We start from the raw sequence: 19,875 nt of genomic DNA on the forward strand, positions 1-19,875 counted from the left end.
TCACTTCCCTTAAAAGAGAGAAGACAGAAGACCATTTTCCTCTTAAATGTGTTTTTTGATAGAACATCTCCAGACAGAAAACATACAAAACATCAGCCATCAGGGAAGAAAGGTTTGACATCTGCCTCACAAGAATCATTACATACAGTTTCACAGCGCTCAGCAGTTTTGAGAGGTTGTATCATTCGTCTTTTACACAGAAAAGAAACAGTGATATATTACATTTCTGGCTATTGTCGGGTAAAAGTCAGTATCATCATCATCTTCCCAGATAATGTTCATTAAATCTGTCAGAAAAATGAAAAAAAGAAGAAGAAAAAAAAAGGAAAATTCCTTCATTAAAAATGAAACAGACAGGACAGACTGATCTCTTGTATATACATTAAAATAATCAAATGACCATGGTGGAAGTACATGGCGAATGACAATAAAGGCATAGTTTTATTTTTGTCTTAAGAGGACCATGTCTTACTAAAGAGTTGGGGCCGTATTCATTGAGCAAAGTTAGCTTCTGCTGGTGACCAGTTCAACGTGGATCAACATGAAGAAATGACAGTGGTGTTTGTTCCTCTGTGACATCATTAAATGTGAAAGATTGACACACAGCATCCAGGCTGCTGTGCTACACTGTGTCGAGAGCAGAGACAGCAACTTCAGCATTTCATCCTTGAACTTATAGCTCTGGTGTATAGAGGAGTTCATACTAGACAGTATGGACTACACAATGACCTCACTGATTACTGATCAACTTCCTGTATATTACCAACATGGTAAACATTAAAAAAATCAAGTGAATGCTTATAAGCACTTTAAGTATTTGGAGAGGAACAAGTACTGTCAGCCGTCAGTCAGGCTTAGATAAAGTTCAGAGACAGTGAACTGAGGTGGCCTTTATAAGGCGCCAATGTAGCTTTAAATCATCAAGACTACGGGGAGTACACAATCATTTAAAAAATCAAGTATCCAAGAGTTGTGGGGGGTTCAGAAGAGACAAAAAGTTATCAAGGGAGGGAGCAGATGGGGGAATCAACAGTGTCCAGAGTTTCCCAATGACAGCTCATCATGGCGTCGTAGAGCTCCTCGCTGCGCTGCATGAAGTCTTTGTTCCACTGGTCCACGTCACATTCAGGGATGGGCTCTGTGAAATACCCCAAGCAATTATATACAAATACAGTCTATCAGTTATCTGTTAGCAGCTGGCTGGGAGGTAATGGTGAGACGCCCTCTGTGACACCAGACCAAACCTGGAGTTGTGGATTTAACATGTTTTATCTGTGTGTAAAAAAAACAGCTGTCTCACATTGTCCCCACTCACCATGATATCTAACAAACATTTACCAGTTAGGTTTAACATGCAAGTATTTAAGTTGTTCCTAAACAAAATCAGTTCAGTACAGGGGGGGAGCTGTACATTTTTGTCAGTGACATGAGCGTGGGTCTGCCAGTGGTCAGACAGCACACAAGCACATGTGGTAATGGTGGAAAACTGGAAACAGGGTCTTACCCTCTGCATTATCCTCCTCTACATCCTCTGTCCCCTCATGACTCTGCGGGGGAAAGAGATGAAACATATAGCAGGTACATTAAGGTTAGTAATACATTTAGTATTACTGAATAAATGAAATAGTCAGAGGTCTCTTCCAATAACTGTACATTAGCAGTTTTCACACCCTGGGCCATTTTCTACTGAACATAAAGATGAATCTTATCACAATCAAAAGACACATTTATTTCCCAAAATGTCGAATTATTCCTTTAAGCGCGAGTGTGGACATATGTCCCTCACCTCTACAGCTCCTGACATGTCGGTGGACATGGGTGGCATCCCCGTGGGAGGTGGTGGCATCATGTGGCCAGGTGGGGGGTATCCATAGGGCCCATAGTTATAGTTGTAACCACTGTTGTAGCCACTGTTGTAACCACTGTTGTAGCCACTGTTGTTATAGCCACTGTACTGGTCGTAGCCCCCCCACTGGGGGTAGTAACCTCCCTGACCTCCGCTGCCGTGGCTGCCGTAGTAACTGGACTGAGACTGGTTGTAGTTGCTATGGTAATTCTGACCCTGGCCCCCGTGGTAGCTGCTCATCTTTTGGCTACAAAAAAAAAAAAAGAAATACAATAAAGTTTCACTTATTTTTGAAGAGAAATCATGACGGACAAGTGTAGTAATTCTGCAACAGGATGAAGCATCTCAAAGGAATCTAATAGAACGTAATGAAAGTGAGTTATTTACACTTGACTTCTGGGTGCAGGTCTTCCAAGTTTCATGTTTGGAAATTAGATGTATGCTCTCTGCTCTCTCAACTACACCTCAAGTACTGGCCTCAAAAAAACTGAGTATTTTCATTTTGTGTAACTTTATTCTTCTAGATTTCAGAGGGAAATACTGAATTGTTATAACATTTACTAAGAAATATATTAAGTAACTGCACTTACTGTATCAGGTACATCAAACTGCCACAAATCACTAATCAGAAATACAGTGGTGCCCAAAAGTTTGAGACCATGTTTCCTCAGAACATTTTGTTGATAATACTTGCACACTTTTACCTAGTAAAATTGTTAATGTACTGCTTTGAGGAGTTTCTTTTTTGCTCAAGCCAATACGTGTTCAACCACTAAGAACTCTGACTTTGCTAAAATAAACCTGCATGTCTAATATCCACTTTGGCACAAACCCCATTATTAAATAGGCTAAAGCTGGTGATGTCTTTATTCTTCTTACTGCTGACAAATCACATAAAAGATGTAAATCAACCATGAGTTAATCTCTCAACACTGTTCAACTTCTCTCAAGATGTAAATCTTAAGAAATGGGTTACAATGGTGTAGTTTAATTTTCCTAGCAACTCGATACTGTCGTTAACAACCTTTACTCTAAAACTGGAGGAACTATTTTCAGATGTGGATTACTCCACATTTGTCCTCCAGCAAGTATTTGGGCCTGTGAAATTGTGTATGTGTGACTGAGTCAAAATGTGTGTGTTAGTGGAAATTAAGGAACGAGTCACTCAGTGCAACAGAGAGGCTCACTGATCTGTTTTTAACAGCTTGTGAATTACAATGGAGCTCTGTGGCACAGAGAAATAAGAAAGGCTTCGGACAGACGGATGGACGCACACACACACAAAAGTAAAAATGTGTCACAACACTTTTGTGCATTCTTAGTACAATAAGCGTTGTGGTGCTACAGAGACCTACAGTGGCCTATAAATCATATTCTCCAGATGAGCAGGAACATACTTGTTTGGTACAGGACGGCAGTATCTACCAAAATAATTGCAATATGATTTTCTTTGCATGTCATGCAGCCCTAATTGTTATTATGTTGAACTCTATGTGTCACTATGTGTATTTTGCTTGGTGGATTCTTTATTTATATATTCCTATTTTTAATCTGAGCTTCATGAAATCTTGGAAGACGATGTGTAGTTTATATCTGTGGTCATGACTCATCGTGATTCTTTGTCAGAGTCTTACCTCTTTGCTACAGCAATACTGAGTCTGAGCGGCTTTCCACCGAGCATGGTTCCCTGGCACTCCTCAATTGCCTTCTTCTGCTCAGTCTCCTCCCCAAACTTGACAAAGCCGTAGCCTCTGCAAGTCAAACAACTGTTACACCTCCACTCCACACCAACACACACTACATACTTGGCATTACATAGCCAATTATAATGAGAAAAGAGAATATAATGGGTATTATTATGGTAGAACTGAAACTTGTTGTTTTACTTTTAACATGAGGTAGCATCACTTGAATTGTGAGTTGCTCTTGCTTAGCCTATATGGGGAAAACAATAGTTTTAGCATAAGACCGCAAGAAAACATGTCTTCAGCCGTTCTTTGAAAAATAGATCAAGATGAACTTGGTGGTCAACGTCCACTGCCATCATGATACTATCAAAACCAGGAGACATTTTATATTATTGTACATTTCTTATAAAATATTCAAACAGAATATGATACACAGCGTCAAGAACATTAAATAAGGAATAAATAATTCAAAGACTCATCTGATGTCACACAATTTCTCAAGCCCCTTTGATATCCAGTCCACCTCAGTGAGCTGACAAACCTGGAGTATCCATATTGGTCGGTGACGACTTTGGCTCCTTTGCAGGAAGGGTACTTCTTAAAAACTTGGTGCAGCTGGAAGTCGTCCACCTCAGAGGCCAAGTCGCCTACAAACACTGAAAACTCTGGCCTGGGAGAAGAGAAAACTTTGATCAAACACTCCTTTCTATATCACGATCAAGAATAAAAGGGGCAGCTGGGTTTCTGGGAAATTTACCATTTTTCCCCCCATTTCCCCCAAACCAGACAAGTTAATGAGCACCTGTCTCATGTGTCAGAGTGTAGGTTCATGCATGTTGAAGGTGGGCTTCAGCCAAGCCTGGCTCAAACCATAGATTGGTCAGTATATGGAAAGAAGTAGCAGATGTTCTCCAGTTCCTTTCAATTTTTGTTGTTCTAAAGATGTAGATCATAAATTTCAACTTTCAAAAGATTGACATTAGCAAAGGGAAATGACTTTTATACAGAACCATACTTTCTATAAAGGCCTGTTTACTGATATTGAGAACTGGGAAATAGGCCGTTGGCAAGAAAAAGTAGAAAAGTCTTAACACTCTCACTGCATTTATATAATATAACTTCACGTCTTTAACTTTGTATTATCTCTCCCTTAGTCTGTGCTTCTCTCTGCAGGTTTCTGGAGCAGCAGGATCCAGATCTGCCACTACATTCTCATTATTAACAATAATGATACATTGCCTATCAGCATTACTATTATTATTTTCACTGTTACAATCAACAATATCAAAATTGACAGTATATGCAGCTGTTCATGGTCTCTCTCTCTCTTCTCTGCATCTCTCCTCCCCCCTACACCCTATTCCCTCTTTCTCCTCTCAACCCAACCAGTCGAGGCAGACGAGTCTAGTTTTGTTGGAGGTTTCTTCCTGTTAAAAGGGAGTTTTTCCTCCCGCCTGTGGCCAAGTACTTGCTCTTATGGGGACTGTAGAGTATAATATTGCAAAGTCTTGACCTTACCCTGTAAAGTGCCTTGAGATAATGTTTGTTATGATTTTGTGCTACAGTATACAAATGAAATTGAATTGAACTGAATCACAGATGCCGCAAAGGTAACAGCAGAGTGTGACAGTGTGGGGGTGGCTGTCAGTCAAGCCCAGTCTGTACATGCCTGCTCTGATTAGGCAACACAAGGGAAACCACCTGTGTGGATGAACTATGAGTGCGTATGGGATTAAAGGTTCTGCCTCATGCACAGTTAACAGTACATTATGTATTTTTGCACATTCACTCTGCTGTGACATATCAGACAGATATTCTTATTAATGTTACATTATTGATTTCAGTTATATTTGATCAGCTGTGGCCTACATTACAGAAGTGATGGGACTGTAAGATTAAATCTTCCACAATCACACAGACTGAGCCACAGTCACTGAAAACTCACTAAATCTGTAGTGTGATCTCTTGTCATCAGATCATCAATCACTGGATCATCAATTATTCTGTCCATTGATTATTTTAAAAATAAAACATAATTTTAAAATTTAAATTAAAAAAATCATTTCTTACCCTGCCTCTGGCCGCTTGCCATAGGTGGCATAGTTTAGCTTAAACTTCCGGGGCTGCACATGAGGAGAGAAAACACACACACTAAGCCAACCTCAAACACCAGAGATGTGTACTATAGCACTGATATTGCTGGAAATAGAGAGTGGAGTTATTATGGTTGTTGTTATTTGGGTTTACATACCTCCACCACCCAGACCAGCCTTTAGCCCATTCCTCAGTTAGTTCCTACCAGAGACTCTATTCACCAGCTTCAAACAAAGTACATTCATGTACAAAGCAGCCTCTTAGGCACCTTCAGCAGCAGGTACAGGCCGGTGGACAGGGGAGTCCAGTAGCTTGGCCAGCTCACCAACAGCATTTCAAATTCAGTAGCAAGCAACTACAGCTCACAACTTTAAACGTCACTTGAGAATTAAATTTTCAAGCTGGCATGATTTTCTTTTCGTGTTACATCGACTTGCCATCACTGCAGCCGATAAAGAGTAGTTTTACTCATTACTATCTATAACTGGTATTTATTGATATTTAGTATTGCTTTGAAATGACTTGGAAAGGATGATAGTGGCAGTGAAAGCAACACAAATAGCAAATTAAATAGATCTGGCTCAGTTAACCAATTATCATTGGTTATAATTGACATATTAGCATCCAGTCCTATTGAGTTTCTGTCGTAACAAAGGAGGACCAAGACTAGTTGAGCTCCACTATCCACAGTCAAGTCAACAAATAAAGCGTGCTTGATAACATCAGTCTAACACTGGAAAAAAAGGAAGGCGGTATTAAATTGTCAATGATGTTAATATATTTGGGGAGAAACAATAATCATATAATACAGTAAAGATTGCATCAAAGATATATGAACAAGTATTTTGTGATTACACCACAGAACTTACCGGATTAGATCCAGGGACCAGTTTTCCATTGAGTCTTTGGACACAGCGGTCAACACTTGCTTCGTCTGCTAGCTCCACAAAGCAGTATCCTGCAGAACCACTGCACAAGAGGACAGACATGTCAAGGATAGATACTGTGGATGGATTTTCTATTCATGGAAACAGCAATTGCACACATGATTGAATAACATACCCCAGGCCACTGAGAATTTAGTCTAGACCTGGAGGTGCCTATTTATAGATCGCTAAGATACACGCATTCTACTGTACATATGTATAGCAGGACTTCTGACATTAAGTATAAATGCAGGTTAAACAATGTAATGATTCACTCACAGAGATATTACAATAACATTATTTGGACAGGATTCCCTTAAAGAAACGTAAATTTTAGTTATTAGAAGCATGAATGGCGGCTACACTTTTGTTCAATAAATGTCAATCATTGCTGAAGGATTATACTTTTAGAATGTTCAATGAAAGTGTGTTTTCCTAAATCTTTTAATCTGTAAGATATAAAGACATTTCCCCTGCTCATTACTGTGCACAGCGTATTGCATGTACTTTGGTCTCAAGAGACCTGCTGGTGCCGGTAAACAAATAGAAACCTCCCAGCAGGGCGCTCTCTGTGAACACAACATATTTTTTTCTCACGCATGTGAAAAGCTTCACCTCTGCTGCTACAACACCATCTCAGGGGAAACACTGACCAGACATACAGCTGATTGTGCCACCAATGCTACCGTCACTTGATGGTTAAAGGTGAGTGGCAGGTTAGTCTTAAAACAACACTTACAGGGTTGTCTGTGGCCGTTCATAGTGACGCAATACTTTGCAGTTTCCCACCTCTGTTTAACAACTTTCTGGGGGAAACCTACCCACACGTCTAATGATGCAGCTGCTGTCTCAAAGCTGTGTCACAGAGGTCGGTGTGTAGCATGAAGTGCTCTGTAGAGCCTACCCTGTTATCCTGTGAGTGATGATTTTGACTCCAAACGGCGACTCTCCCATAGCACTAAAGGCCTGCTTGATGAAGTTCTCATCCATGTATGGGTCCAACTAAACACACATGCAAAGAAATTGGACATACTTCACATTAAATCTCAACTAAACCAGTGCAAGAGTATGTACACAGCTTCATAATGTCAAACCAATATGTAATAAGTACAAAATAATGACATTTATAACCTGGGCAGCTTTTTAAGACTCGATGCTACATATGTAGGATTTGGTTTAACTTGGGTTACACTTACATACGTACTGCACTTGGTAACGTTCAGAAATTGTTGGCTTGTTAACTTTTGAGCCTCTGTTAGAGACCGTCAAGTTGCTAGTCCATAATTTTAATATTTAATGACTAATAACTGCGCAACGTTCAAGCTGTCTGTTATTTCTGTGTACGTTGGTTCAGTCACAACGCGCCGCCAAAGTCGCCAGAATGGACCAAACTCTGTCCAAACCTCTGACAATATTTGACTTGGGAGACTTCCATAAATTGCCAGTGCACCCTCTCATTTCGTCTGTAACGTTACGTAAAGTATCAGCCTGCAGTTACACATACTAACTATGAACTTTTACGATTAGCTAAACTCAAGTTGGTCAGCTAACGTTTGCCACAGGGAGATGGGCTATGAGGGCAATCCTTGTGAGGAACAACGGTGTTTTTGGTGACATATTTTACCACCAATGTTACTACTGGTTGTTGTTGAAAGGTGTTACGACAGGTTTTACAAGCGCAGTACTTAAGAACAGAGTTTAATGTAACCTTTTAACGCTGGGGTCACGTATCCGTGCTAACTTTGTGTAACTGAGCTAGCAATAAGCACGCGTAGCTAGGCTAGCGTTTCCACACTGCGAGAAACAGACTTCAAACATACATCACCCATCCACAGGCTCGTCTGTCTGTTAAACATCTTGGACTCCGGAGCCGCGATGACACTGTGGAGGAGTTTGCTGGTGTTTGATGGTCGTATTAAAAAAAGCCAAAACCTATAACATTCAAACTTCTCGTCGCGTTCACGCCAAACACATCGATTCGCAGTTTCTCTTCCGTATCAAGCTAATGTCACACTTCCGGTACGAGGGCGCTGCAGGTTTCTTCTTCTTCGGGTATGTTTAACGGCAGCTGGCATCCAAATATTTGCATTACTGCCATCTCCCGGGTAGCGTCGGCTCCTACTTGCCTCAATAACTAAACCTTCTCTGTCAGCACTGTTTGGCTTGAGAGGTCGACAGGGCATCCTCTGTGGAGCCTGTGCTCCAGTGCAGAATCTTCTTTTATCCGCTTCCTCTCTGTCCTACTCTTTGTATTTCTTCAGTGATGTCCTCCCTCTCTGAAATGTATTGCTGTTGGCGTTAACATGTTCTGCCCGTCCATGCTCATAGAAGTTGGTTGGGTACATCCCTGTCTCAGGAGGTGTGCAGCAGAGGTTGCTGTGTCCTGTTGTTAATCTTGATATTACGATGTGTTCTCGCCTGTTTCATCCCCTGCATCTTACACTGCCTACTCACAAGTGAATTTAAACGTCTCACCCTTTCAACCGAACCCAATGTTGTTGCCATTCTCTATGGATATTTTTCCATGATGTCCTGTTCCTCTGGTTTGGATAGTTTGAGGTTCACACTGAAAGACACCAGCTGTGTTGTGTTCATGTATTTTGTGTGTTTGTAGTTGGCATCTTACACAAAATAAACAGCTGGATATGTTTATACACAATAGGCCAGTTAATATGAACACACTATAGGGCACATAATAATACATTTTATTTGTACGGAACTTATCAAAACCAACTTAAGGTGCTTTACAACAAACTTTTTTAATTTTTTTTAATAACACTACATTTGAATTCATTCATTGCATTATTATTCTGCTATAAAACAGCAGAAATAAACACTGGTTAAGGATAAGACTAAGACTACCAATAAGTAAATATATCTTTACAATCATATTAACCATAAAGTATGATCTAAAGTACAGTTAAATAATGATTAATTAATTAATTTAATCAATGGTATTTGTTGACTGACCATTATAATAGATACATTAGTATATTTCAAGCCTGTCTTGAAGTGATAGTAAACGTTTTTGATGTGGGGTTGTGATCTACAGTCAGTGTGTTCCTTGCAGTAGATTCAGATTTGGACGCTCCCAGTTTGGAAAAGCAGCCAGGACCACTGCCACAAAAACCGAGTGAAGTTCTGCTGTGGTTTTATTGGGAGATACAGTTACCATCAAACAGCACTACAGCTTGTGAACCACTGAAATATCATATTTCAGTGGTACTACACACAAGCAGATAAAGTGGTGAAAATATTCAAAATATAGCGCACACTTAAACTGATTAGCTTTTTTCTGTGGACATAAAATATGTTTTTCTGCTGACTCCATCCACAGCAGCATATCACTGCACACTGAATCTACTGCAGGTAATACACTGACTACAAATTACCTAGAAAGTACCTCACACGACCCCACGTTAAATAGCCAATATTCATGTTCCTCATTAACACAACTTTAATGGGAGAGATGTAGGATAAAAGCAACATGTCTCTTATGTACAATAATATATTCTAAAGTTCAGCTGCACAGAGCATGAGGCTTTAACAGTCTAAGTTAAACTAATTTTCTAAAGTTAAAATAATTTAAAACTGAAAATCTCTCTTTGTGAGGCTTAACAAGAAAATTGTTCAAGGCTAAACTTCATGAACTTTAGGTCCAGAGACACTCATAATGCTCTGTCAGATCCAGAGGATGATGGTGGACTGCACACTGACAGTGGAGTCATCTCCACTTCTCCTGATTCCACTGAAAGTCACTGCTGGTTGAAGCTTTTGTTTCCGTCAACCTCCCAGTAACATTGGACATCGCACACAAGCTGCTGCTGCTGCTGCTGCTGCTTGAACCTCTGTGGATCATCCGGTTGCAGCTCATCCTCTCGCAACACACATCATCCTCTTCACTCTCACATTTATAAAGACCATGACTTCCATCTGTTGAGGAAAGAAGACAGACAACAGATGGTGGTTGTCACTGAGTATATCTGCATGAAATGAATGACAGATTAACAGTTTCAGATAAGATTTCATACCTTGGCCTAGGTGCAAACATTTATCACATACAGATTATGTAGCTGTGCATTTTCCATCCAGAAAGCTTTACTTTGTAACTTTTGAGAAGAAAGTAATCAAATACATAAGTGGTGGGTGGAAATAGTATTTATTTTTCATAAAAGATTCAGTTTTGGAACATTTCAATGAGGGCAATAAAAGTATAAAAGACCTTAACTCAAAACCGTAAGTATGAGGGCTCCTAACAGCTACTGGGCACCTTCGGTAGTTTCACCATTGCCTCTCTCACAGCGTCACTGTAGACGCCAGTGAAAGAAACACTGGATCTGCATTCAGGACAATAAAGCTGAAAGCAGTTTCCACTCACTCCAACACTCTACTGACCTCAGGATCTCCAGTCTGGACTCTCCAAAAAACCACTCAGCTCCTCAGGATCCTGCAGGGCATTCTCTCTCAGGTCCAATTCTCTCAGATAGGAGCAGTTCAACTTTAGAGATGAGACCAGAGAAGCACAGCTGATCTCTGACAAACTGCAGAGAAACAATCTGAATAAAGAATAAAATGATTAATAATTACTGATAATCGACTCAGATATGTCCTAAACAATGAGCTTTTCCCTAAAACAAGTAGACTGATTTTGTCCTTCTGTTATTGTGGATCATCATAAAGTCAGTACAATACATTACAATACTTAGAATATTGTCAACATTAATAACATTTTGCTGACCTCCATCTCACCACAGTTATTTGCTATGTACTAAGAACTTACCACAGAACATTCCGGTTGGTTTAAAGGTTCTCGATACAAGATTTTTTACACTCATATAGCAGCAAACAACTATTTTCTATGTAAAGATATAGTGGACTAATGGCATCATGAGCAGAGAATGAAGCCACACCCTCTCTATGTGTGTTGTATTTTTTGCCTGTGTTGATAAAAAACATGATAAACAGAAAGTGATGTAGAAGACATTATGACCATAAAACATGATAGACAAAGTGTATATTAAGTGACATTTAGGGGTGTGTGTGTGTGTGTGTGTGTGTGTGTGTGTGTGTGTGTGTGTGTGTGTGTGTGTGTGTGTGTGCATGGAAGGATGACTGTGTGAATGTATTGTAGTCAGAGTTTCTCTATTCTTTGTTTTGGTGCTTTGTCCAGCTTGCATGTGCATGTTAGTGCATGCAAGCCTCTCCCTGCAAAACCATTGGCCCTCCCTTTGTTTATAAAGCAGGATGGTAGAGTCTAGTATGAAGCGTTAAGGTGGAAGTAGCCCTACATAATTTCCTCCACTGAAGAAACCACGTTCTTTGGCTAAAAAGGTCAAAGGAAGATCACACCATTGTCCTTAGTCTGGATTTTCTGAGAACAGTGAACTAACCCCAGAGTCTCCAGTTTACAGTCTGGACTCTCCAGAAAACCACACAGCTCCTTCACTCCTGAATCCCACAGCTTGTTGTCACTCAGGTCCAGTTCTCTCAGATGGGAGGGGTTGGACTTCAGAGCTGAGACCAGAGGAGCACAGCTGACCTCTGACAATGTGCAGCGAGTCAATCTGAATAAAGAATAAAACATATAGATAAAAATCTGGACTTATTCGCTGTTCAGTTCACTAAAATGACTATCACTTCTTCAGTGAGTGAATTTCAGTTTCTTTGTACAAATATCAGTTCTGAGGCTCTTTTGTATATTCTTGTGATAAAAGTTAATTGATTTTTGACAAATAATACTAGACGTTTTTTAGAGTGTATTTAGAAAACATTAGCCCTCTGACAGGTGTGGATCTAGAGAAATATTCATGGTGTGGCAAGAGGGTGGCATGGAGACTATAAGGGATGGCAGAAATATACACTCACCAACCAGTTTATTAAGTACACCTTGCTAGTACTGGGTTGGATCCCTTTTGCCTTCAGAACTGCCTTTATTCTTTGTGGCATTGATTCAACAAGGTCCTGGAAATATTCCTCTGAGACTTTGGTCCATATTAACACAATAGCATTGTACAGTTAGTGCTGATTTGTCAGCTGCACATCCAGGATGTAAATCACCCATTCCACCACCCCCCAGAGGTTCTCTATTGGACTGAAACTGGAAACTGAGACCTGGTGACAGCGGAGGTCATCTGAGTACAGTGAACTCATTGTCATATTCAGGAAACCAGTCTGAGATGATCTGAGCTTTGTGACAGGGTGCGTTATCCTGCTGGAAGCAGCATCAGAAGATGGTTCACTGTGGTCATAAAGGGATGGACATGGTCAGCAACATACTCAGGTAGGCTGTGGCGTTTAAACGATGCTCAGTTGGTACTAAAGGGCCCAAAGTGTGCCAAGAAAATATCCCCCACACCATCACACCACCACCACCAACCTGAACCAACGGTTCAGGTTGCCCGCTGCAGGGACAGCAAACAGCAGCTGAGTGAAATCAGTGTGTTACCACTGTGGAGAGGCTGTTTGTTTCCTCACACCTTACACCACCAGCGTACAGTCTGCCGACCACTGTTAAATGAACCCAAACCATTCTGTTGAGGGGGTCAAGTCTACAGGGAGTTACCTACTTGATGCACTCACTTGCACTAAGACGTCAGATTTCACTCTTGTAAATTTCCAACCAGCCATAACTTTTCATTTGAAATAAATTTCCCAAAACTGCAGTTGCACCTGGGGTGCCAAGGCGACTTTTATGGGTGGCAGCTGCCACCCCATGTCACCCTAGTAGATCCCCCCATCCTCTGACTGTGGGAAATACAAGCATGAGTTCTGAAGGTTTAATTGAAGTGGACAGACATTTTTCATGACAACTCAATGATATGAACTGAAACTGAAGGAACAATTCTTAGAGAAGAAAATTTGGAAATATGTAACAATGACAATTTCAAATTTAGTTAATTAATTTGAAGTGATTGGATTCAAGTTATATATCTAGATAAATCAGTTGTAGATTAAAGACATACGCTCTACAACAGTAACAGTCAGTGAACTGACCCCAGAGTCTCCAGTTTACAGTCTGGACTCTCCAGAAAACCACACAGCTCCTTCACTCCTGAATCCCGCAGCTTGTTGAGACTCAGGTCCAGTTTTCTCAGATGGGAGGGGTTGGATTTCAGAGCTGAGACCAGAGGAGCACAGCTGATATTTGATAACCTGCAGTTCCTCAATTTAAATATAGAATAAAACATATAGATAAAATTATTGATATTACAGTCAGATATGACCTAATCAATGAGCTTTTCACTAAAATGTGTAAAGTGACTTTGTCCCCCTACAGTATGCTTCCGGATCCCTCTCCTTTCTAGATTTGGTATCACTGTCCCAGTTGTGGCTAATTCTTACATATGGATATGATCCAACATATGGATCAAATTTAGAAAACATTTTCTTCTTCTAACCTTACACCCTTAACAGGTCACCAGTCTATTGCAGGGCAGACACATAGAGACAAACATCTACACATACACTCACTCACACACACCTATGGACAATTTAGAGTCACCCACAACCTAATGTGCATGTCTTTGCACTGTGGGAGGAAGCCAGAGTACACGGGGAGAACATGCAAACTCCTCAGAGAAAGGCCCCAGGCCTGGGGTTCGAACCCAGAACCTTCTTGCTGTGAGGCAACAGCGCTAACCACTATATTATAGTGCCTATATTTACTCATAAAATGATCTTTCAGAGACAAAGTTAAAAGAGACAGATCTTTTATTTTTTCAGGCTTTTGCCTTTATTACAGTCACAGTGAGAGAATGAGAGAGACAGGAAAATTAGGGAGAGAGAAAGAGGCAGCAAAGGGCCACATGCCACATTCAACCCCAGTCTGCCATGACAAGGACGAAACCCAAAAGGGACATGCTCTACCATGTGAGCTACCAGGGTACACCCTCACAGCCAGGCTATTTTTCTTATATTTGTCTCTCACACAGAGCACAGCCTCCACCTGTGATCCACAACAGTTAAGCCTTTATTTACCTTGAACTCCAGAATGTAGCAGACTTTTATTAGAGCTAGCTTGCTATAGGGTAGATTGCTGGGGGATCCCCATGATACACTGAGCTCTCTTTATACATATTTATAACACGGTTATAGGGCTGGTACCGCTGTTGTGGTCCAGTCAAAAATTCTACATTGCATCCACTACATAATTGCCAGACTAACAAAAACACAAAATATATTCTAGTTTTACTAGTTTTAGCGATATATGTAATTGGTGCAGACCAATAAAGTCTAAATAAACCAATTGGGCCAGCTGCTCCTTGCATCATTTGGATTATTCAAGGATTTTATTCAGTACCATGATATTCTTAAATCAATACTTCAAAAGGGTATCAATAATCAGTAACACAGCAATAGCACAACATTCTGACCCCTCTATAACTTGCCTGAAACTTACAGAGGTCTTCAATTAGCTTATTGAGCTCATGCATGCGGGACATTATCAGGATCCATGGTGAAGTGAGATTAGAAAAAAAGAATGTCCTTTTCAATGACGGCAAAATCTTGAAATTGTTCATTAAACTCTGCAGAGAGAGATGCAATTTCTGTTGCATATTTTCCCACTAGTGAGCCAATGTTTTCCTGTGGAAAGGTTTCCATTACCGGTTGCAGTTTGGGGAAGTGTGTGGTGTTGGGCTCACTTTGTGACAGGTGTTTTGTGAACAGCTGGAGTTTGGTCACAAAGGCTTTGATGTGTGTGTGTGTAGTTGGCTGACCACTGCATCTTTCTCCTGCAGACTGATGTTTAGTGCATTCAAATGCTTTGTATTGTCAATCAAAAATGCTAATTCTGACAGTCGGGCAGGATCCGACAGTTCAACTATTGGCTGCCCCTTTTCAGCCAAAAACTGTTCAGTCTCCCTCCTGAAATAGAAAAAGTGCTGCAGTGCAGACTCCCAACTGAGCCACCTCACATCTTTGTGGTAAATCACATCTCCATATTCTGCCTTCATGTCCAGGAGAAACTTCTGAAACTGGTGGTTTGTCATGAATTAAATTGACCATTTTCACTACTGGTTTCACAGCATGTTCACATTTCAGACAATTAGCGCACAGGACCTGTTGGTGAATTATGCAGTGGAGTTAAACAGCATTTCCTCCCTGTTTGCTGACTTTATTGTGTATCAGAGACTAATCCACTTTGTTCACCAACCATTGCAGGAGTGCCATCGATCACTATCCCCCTCAGTATTCTCCATGGCACTTTCATCATGTCATTAACGACTGAAGAGATGGACTGAAATAAATCCACTCCTCTCGTCTGGCCCTTAAGACTCTTGAGGCCAAGCAGTTCTGTAATGTTTATGTCATCATCAATTCCTTGCAAAAAATAAGCAACTGAGTTGTGTCAGAGACTGTATTTTTGTCTCAAGCTAAGGAAAATGAATTAAAATGCGCCCCCTTGCTAATTACTTGTCTCTTGTACGTTTTTTTCACCAAAATTAGCTGGTATAAGCAGATTTTTTTGAATGTGGGCAAACCCTTTAATAAAAGCCAATTTACATCTTTTCCACTCCCAGTCGAGTTTGTCTTTCTGCTTGGACTGAGAACACAAACAACTGCATGGAGCAATGTCATCACACGCACTTAGAGCACACACACACAAGCAGTGGAGGAAGAGCGAGCAGCTAGCAGCCCTGCAAACTGGTAAAAGCCTGTTAAAGTGTTGGAGCCCGTCATATGAGATGTTTCGATCGGTGCTTGTGTGTTTTTAAACCTTTCAGAGCTGCAGCTCACTCTTGTGTCTCTGAGGTCAGTATGGCCGCGGAGTTTCTGGTGTAATAGCGCCATGCTGGACAGGTGACAGGCCTGTGTCTGTGTCCTCTGAGAGACGTTACAGCAGGAAAAGAGACGAAAATTAGCGGGTTCACCCGGGTTTTGTGTTTACATCAATGCCAATTGGAGGCGGAGCTGATTAAATACCTGCGTCTACTGCAGAGTCATTTGACCCGGTTGTGACCACCAACTGAACCCTTTTCCATTGCCAACAAAAGCCTGATGTTGGCGGATTACAATAAGGAGTTTTAATGTCTGAGGACATTTCTTCAGTTCTCTGCATCACAGTGTTGTGAGCCATGCAAACATTTGCAAACCCCTGCTTCTTTTCAGTGCAAATGTTATCAGCCACCTTCAGAACACAGTCTTTCACAACTTCTGACTTTAACTCAAACTGGGGGAACAATTCTTATAGTGGAAAATTTGGAAATGTGTAACAGTGACAATTTAAAATGTAATTAATTAATTCAAAGTGAATGGATTCAAGTTATATATGAAGATAAGTTAGTTGTAGATTAAAGATGTAAGATCTACAACAGTAACAGTCAGTGAACTGACCCCAGAGTCTCCAGTTTACAGTCTGGACTCTCCAGAAAACCACACAGCTCCTTCATTCCTGAATCTTGCAGCTTGTTGTCACTCAGGTCCAGTTTTCTCAGATGGGAGGGGTTGGACTTCAGAGCTGACATCAGGGAAGCACAGCTGACCTCTGACAAACTGCAGTTCCATAATCTGAATAAAGAATAAAACATGACTTTAGAAGACAAAGTTCCTGCTCTAAACTATTCAGTGTTTCATTATCTGTTGAGCGCTGAATGTAGAAGTTTAGAAAACCATGACGATAAAGAGCTCTCATTAACATTAATGACAACAGCTGCAGTTACTCTACCTCTTAATCTCTGCCACCTCCATCAGTGACTCCATCTTTACAAAACACGTGCAGCCAAATTTATTTGAGATTCTACTGAGGAAGTTTTGTTGTTATTTTAAAAAAATATAAAGAAATTTCAAGAGAAACAGTCATTGGACTAAACCAGTGAAAGAGAAAACAGACTACCATTAAGATCCTCAGTGTTGATCAGTATAATATCAGCCTGAAGTCTGCAGTTTAGTGTCACCACAACTTTCACATCATATTAATCTCAACACAGAAAGAACAAAATAATGTCTGACCTCAGAGTCTCCAGTCTACAGTCTGGACTCTCCAGAAAACCACACAGCTCCTTCACTCCTGAATCCTGCAGCTCGTTGTGACTCAGGTCCAATTCTCTCAGATTGGAGGGGTTGGACTTCAGAGCTGAGATCAGGGAAGCACAGCTGATCTCTGACAAACTGCAATCCTTCAATCTGAATAAAGAACAAACCATATAGATAAAAATCAGTCACATATGTCTGAATGAGCTTTTCTCTAAAATGAGTGGAGTAAATTTGTCCTTCTGTTATTGTGGATTATCATAATGCCAGCCATCTGCAGACATTTCACAAATGTCAGCACAAAATTTATACACCTATTCATGTCAAAGATAAATATCAATTCAGTGCTATCATACAGGGCTTTGCAAAAGTATTCACCCCCTTTGGTATTCTTTATATTTTGTTGCCTTACAACGTGGAATTTAAATGAATTTTCAATTTGATTTTATGTGGGGCTAGGATCTAGTAATGGATCTAGTAATGGACCTACAAAAAATACTCCAGATTAATGAAGTTAAAAAAAATTGCATGCATGCTTTGAAGCCCCAACCACTAACTGCAGAAGCTACATAATTAGTTTAATAAGATCCACCTGTTGGCAATCTAAGTGTCAAATGCTCTCAGTATATATACACCTGTTCTGATACCCCTGAGTCATCACCAGTGCAACACCACTAAGGCCGCGTTCAGACTGCCAGCCAAAATCCGATTTTAGCCCATCCAGATTGGAACTGGATGGCTCTTTTGAAGTCTGAACAGTCACAAATCACATGAAATCCGATTTTTTAAAACCAGATCGAAACCCCCTTCGGGAGGTAGTTTCAGATCGCATTTGGACAGATGCGTCTCAGTCTGAACAGCTCCAAACACTCAGATCGGTTTTGACTGTCCGTGATGTCACTCTACGCGACGCCAGACCCGGCTCTTCGGGTGGCACCACACTCGTCGCTGCACAGAAACTCCTGCAGTGAGCGCAGCACGAAGCATTGTTGTGTATAATCCTACCAGCCTCCTGCGGCGTTGCAAATGTCTAGTGCGTCTGAGATGTTCTGCACCTCTACTGGACAGTGATAAGGCCAATATACTGAGGTGACCTGCCTCCATCATGGTTGTTGTTGTTGTTGTTGTTGTCGCTGTCGCAATTATATGACGCTCTGTTACTACAGCAACCTGTCAGATCAGTCAATAATGTGGCACAGTCTGAACAGAGCCATGGACACTTGCTAAAAACAGTGGGGACAGTCAGCCCTAAAAATCGGATTTGAGTAGGAATCTGATTTGAATCATATTCGCCTGCAGTCTGAACGCGGCCTAAGTAAGGGCTCCCACCAAGCAAGCGGCAGCATGAAGAACAAGGAACTCTCCACACAGGTCAGAGACAAAGTTGTGGAGAAGTACAGATCAGGGTTGGGTTATAAAAAAATATCCCAAACCCTGAACATCCCACAGAGTACCATTAAATCCATTATTAGAAAATGGAAAGATCATGCCACCACAGCAAACCTGCAAAGAGAGGTTCGTCCACCAAAACTCACAGACGGGGCAAGGAGGGCATTACTCATAGAAGCAACCAAGAGGCCAAAGATAGCTGGCCAGCTCTACTGCAGAGATGGGAGTATCTGTCCATAGGACCACTATAAGCTGCACACTGCACAGAGCTGGGCTTCATGGAAGAGTGGCCAGGAAAAAACCATTGCTTAAAGAGCTTGTGGTTTTTGCTTGGAGACTCCCTAAACATGTGGAAGAAGGTGCTGTGATCAGATGAGACTTAAATTGAACTTTTTGGCCATCAAGGACAACGCTATGTCTGGCACAAACCTAACACCTGTCATCATGCTGAGAACACCATCCCCACAGTGAAGCATGGTGGTGGCAGCATCATTCTGTGGGGATGTTTTTCATTAGCAGGGACTGGGAAACTGGTTAGAAGTGAAGGAAAGATGGATGGCGCAAAATGTAGAGAAATTCTTGAGGGTCTCAGCAGGACAATGACCCTAAACACACTGCTAAAGCAACACTCCAGTGGTTTAAGGAGAAACAGTTAAATGTCCTGGAATGGCCCAGTCAAAGCCCAGACCTCATTCCAACATGACCAACTTCCTGTATTTGGAAGCTGAGTAGGTTTGCGTAGTATAGTCAATCATAAGCAAGCAGCAACCTCCAAGGCTGACAAATGAAGCCAACACAGAAGTACCAAAATCTAAAGTTATGGATGTATCTACCGTCCTGGATGACCACCAGAGGCAGTGCTTTAAGCATTGGATCTTCTGTCACACATATGAGCAGGTCGAGTCTTTTATATCAACAATGTCACCCATGACCACAGATGACACAAGAGAGGCTATATCTT

General features: G+C 41.0%; 2 protein-coding genes across 4 annotated transcripts; both read right to left on the bottom strand.

Annotated features, from left to right (window-relative positions):
• Positions 1 to 34: 34 nt before the first annotated feature.
• Positions 35 to 8,561, bottom strand: trnau1apb (tRNA selenocysteine 1 associated protein 1b). Of its 2 annotated transcripts, none has more exons than XM_071491163.1 (9): positions 8,375 to 8,561; positions 7,459 to 7,556; positions 6,498 to 6,597; positions 5,605 to 5,657; positions 4,076 to 4,204; positions 3,481 to 3,597; positions 1,787 to 2,093; positions 1,505 to 1,547; positions 35 to 1,138 (listed from the first exon to the last, which is right to left on the bottom strand). In XM_071491163.1, the coding sequence occupies exons 1-9, from the start codon at positions 8,408 to 8,410 to the stop codon at positions 1,002 to 1,004; spliced, it is 1,020 nt and encodes a 339-aa protein (XP_071347264.1). In that variant the 5' UTR covers positions 8,411 to 8,561; the 3' UTR covers positions 35 to 1,001. The 2 variants fall into 2 exon arrangements, with proteins under 2 accessions (XP_071347264.1, XP_071347265.1); XM_071491164.1 differs by lacking the exon at positions 35 to 1,138 and adding an exon at positions 1,213 to 1,272.
• Positions 8,562 to 9,153: 592 nt separating this feature from the next.
• Positions 9,154 to 18,823, bottom strand: LOC139629700 (ribonuclease inhibitor-like). Of its 2 annotated transcripts, XR_011693028.1 has the most exons (3): positions 11,945 to 12,103; positions 10,950 to 11,110; positions 9,154 to 10,487 (listed from the first exon to the last, which is right to left on the bottom strand). XR_011693028.1 is itself a non-coding variant. In XM_071492482.1 (2 exons), exons 1-2 carry the CDS (start codon positions 17,696 to 17,698, stop codon positions 16,877 to 16,879), a joined length of 381 nt encoding a protein of 126 aa, XP_071348583.1. In that variant the 5' UTR covers positions 17,699 to 18,823; the 3' UTR covers positions 12,209 to 16,876. The 2 variants fall into 2 exon arrangements, 1 of the variants encoding a protein (XP_071348583.1); XM_071492482.1 differs by lacking the exons at positions 9,154 to 10,487; positions 10,950 to 11,110; positions 11,945 to 12,103 and adding exons at positions 12,209 to 17,063; positions 17,505 to 18,823.
• Between the last annotated feature and the right edge of the window lie 1,052 nt (positions 18,824 to 19,875).

Source organism: Trachinotus anak, unplaced genomic scaffold (genome assembly GCF_046630095.1).
Source record: "Trachinotus anak isolate AG129_WGS33_773 ecotype Australia unplaced genomic scaffold, CSIRO_AGI_Tana_v1 ptg000012l, whole genome shotgun sequence".
In the NCBI taxonomy this organism is placed as follows: Eukaryota; Metazoa; Chordata; class Actinopteri; order Carangiformes; family Carangidae; genus Trachinotus; species Trachinotus anak.

Excerpts from the sequence above, each read along its gene's own strand:
- LOC139629700 (XM_071492482.1), bottom strand. The coding sequence starts at position 17,698 with ATGGTTTGTTCTTTATTCAGATTGAAGGATTGCAGTTTGTCAGAGATC. Across the intron at positions 17,064-17,504 it reads TGTAGACTGGAGACTCTGAG|ATTATGGAACTGCAGTTTGT; the intron begins GTCAGACATTAT and ends TTCTTTATTCAG.
- trnau1apb (XM_071491163.1), bottom strand. The coding sequence starts at position 8,410 with ATGTTTAACAGACAGACGAGCCTGTGGATGGGTGAT. Across the intron at positions 5,658-6,497 it reads TGGTCCCTGGATCTAATCCG|CCCCGGAAGTTTAAGCTAAA; the intron begins GTAAGTTCTGTG and ends CCTCATGTGCAG. Across the intron at positions 3,598-4,075 it reads GACCAATATGGATACTCCAG|AGGCTACGGCTTTGTCAAGT; the intron begins GTTTGTCAGCTC and ends TTTGACTTGCAG.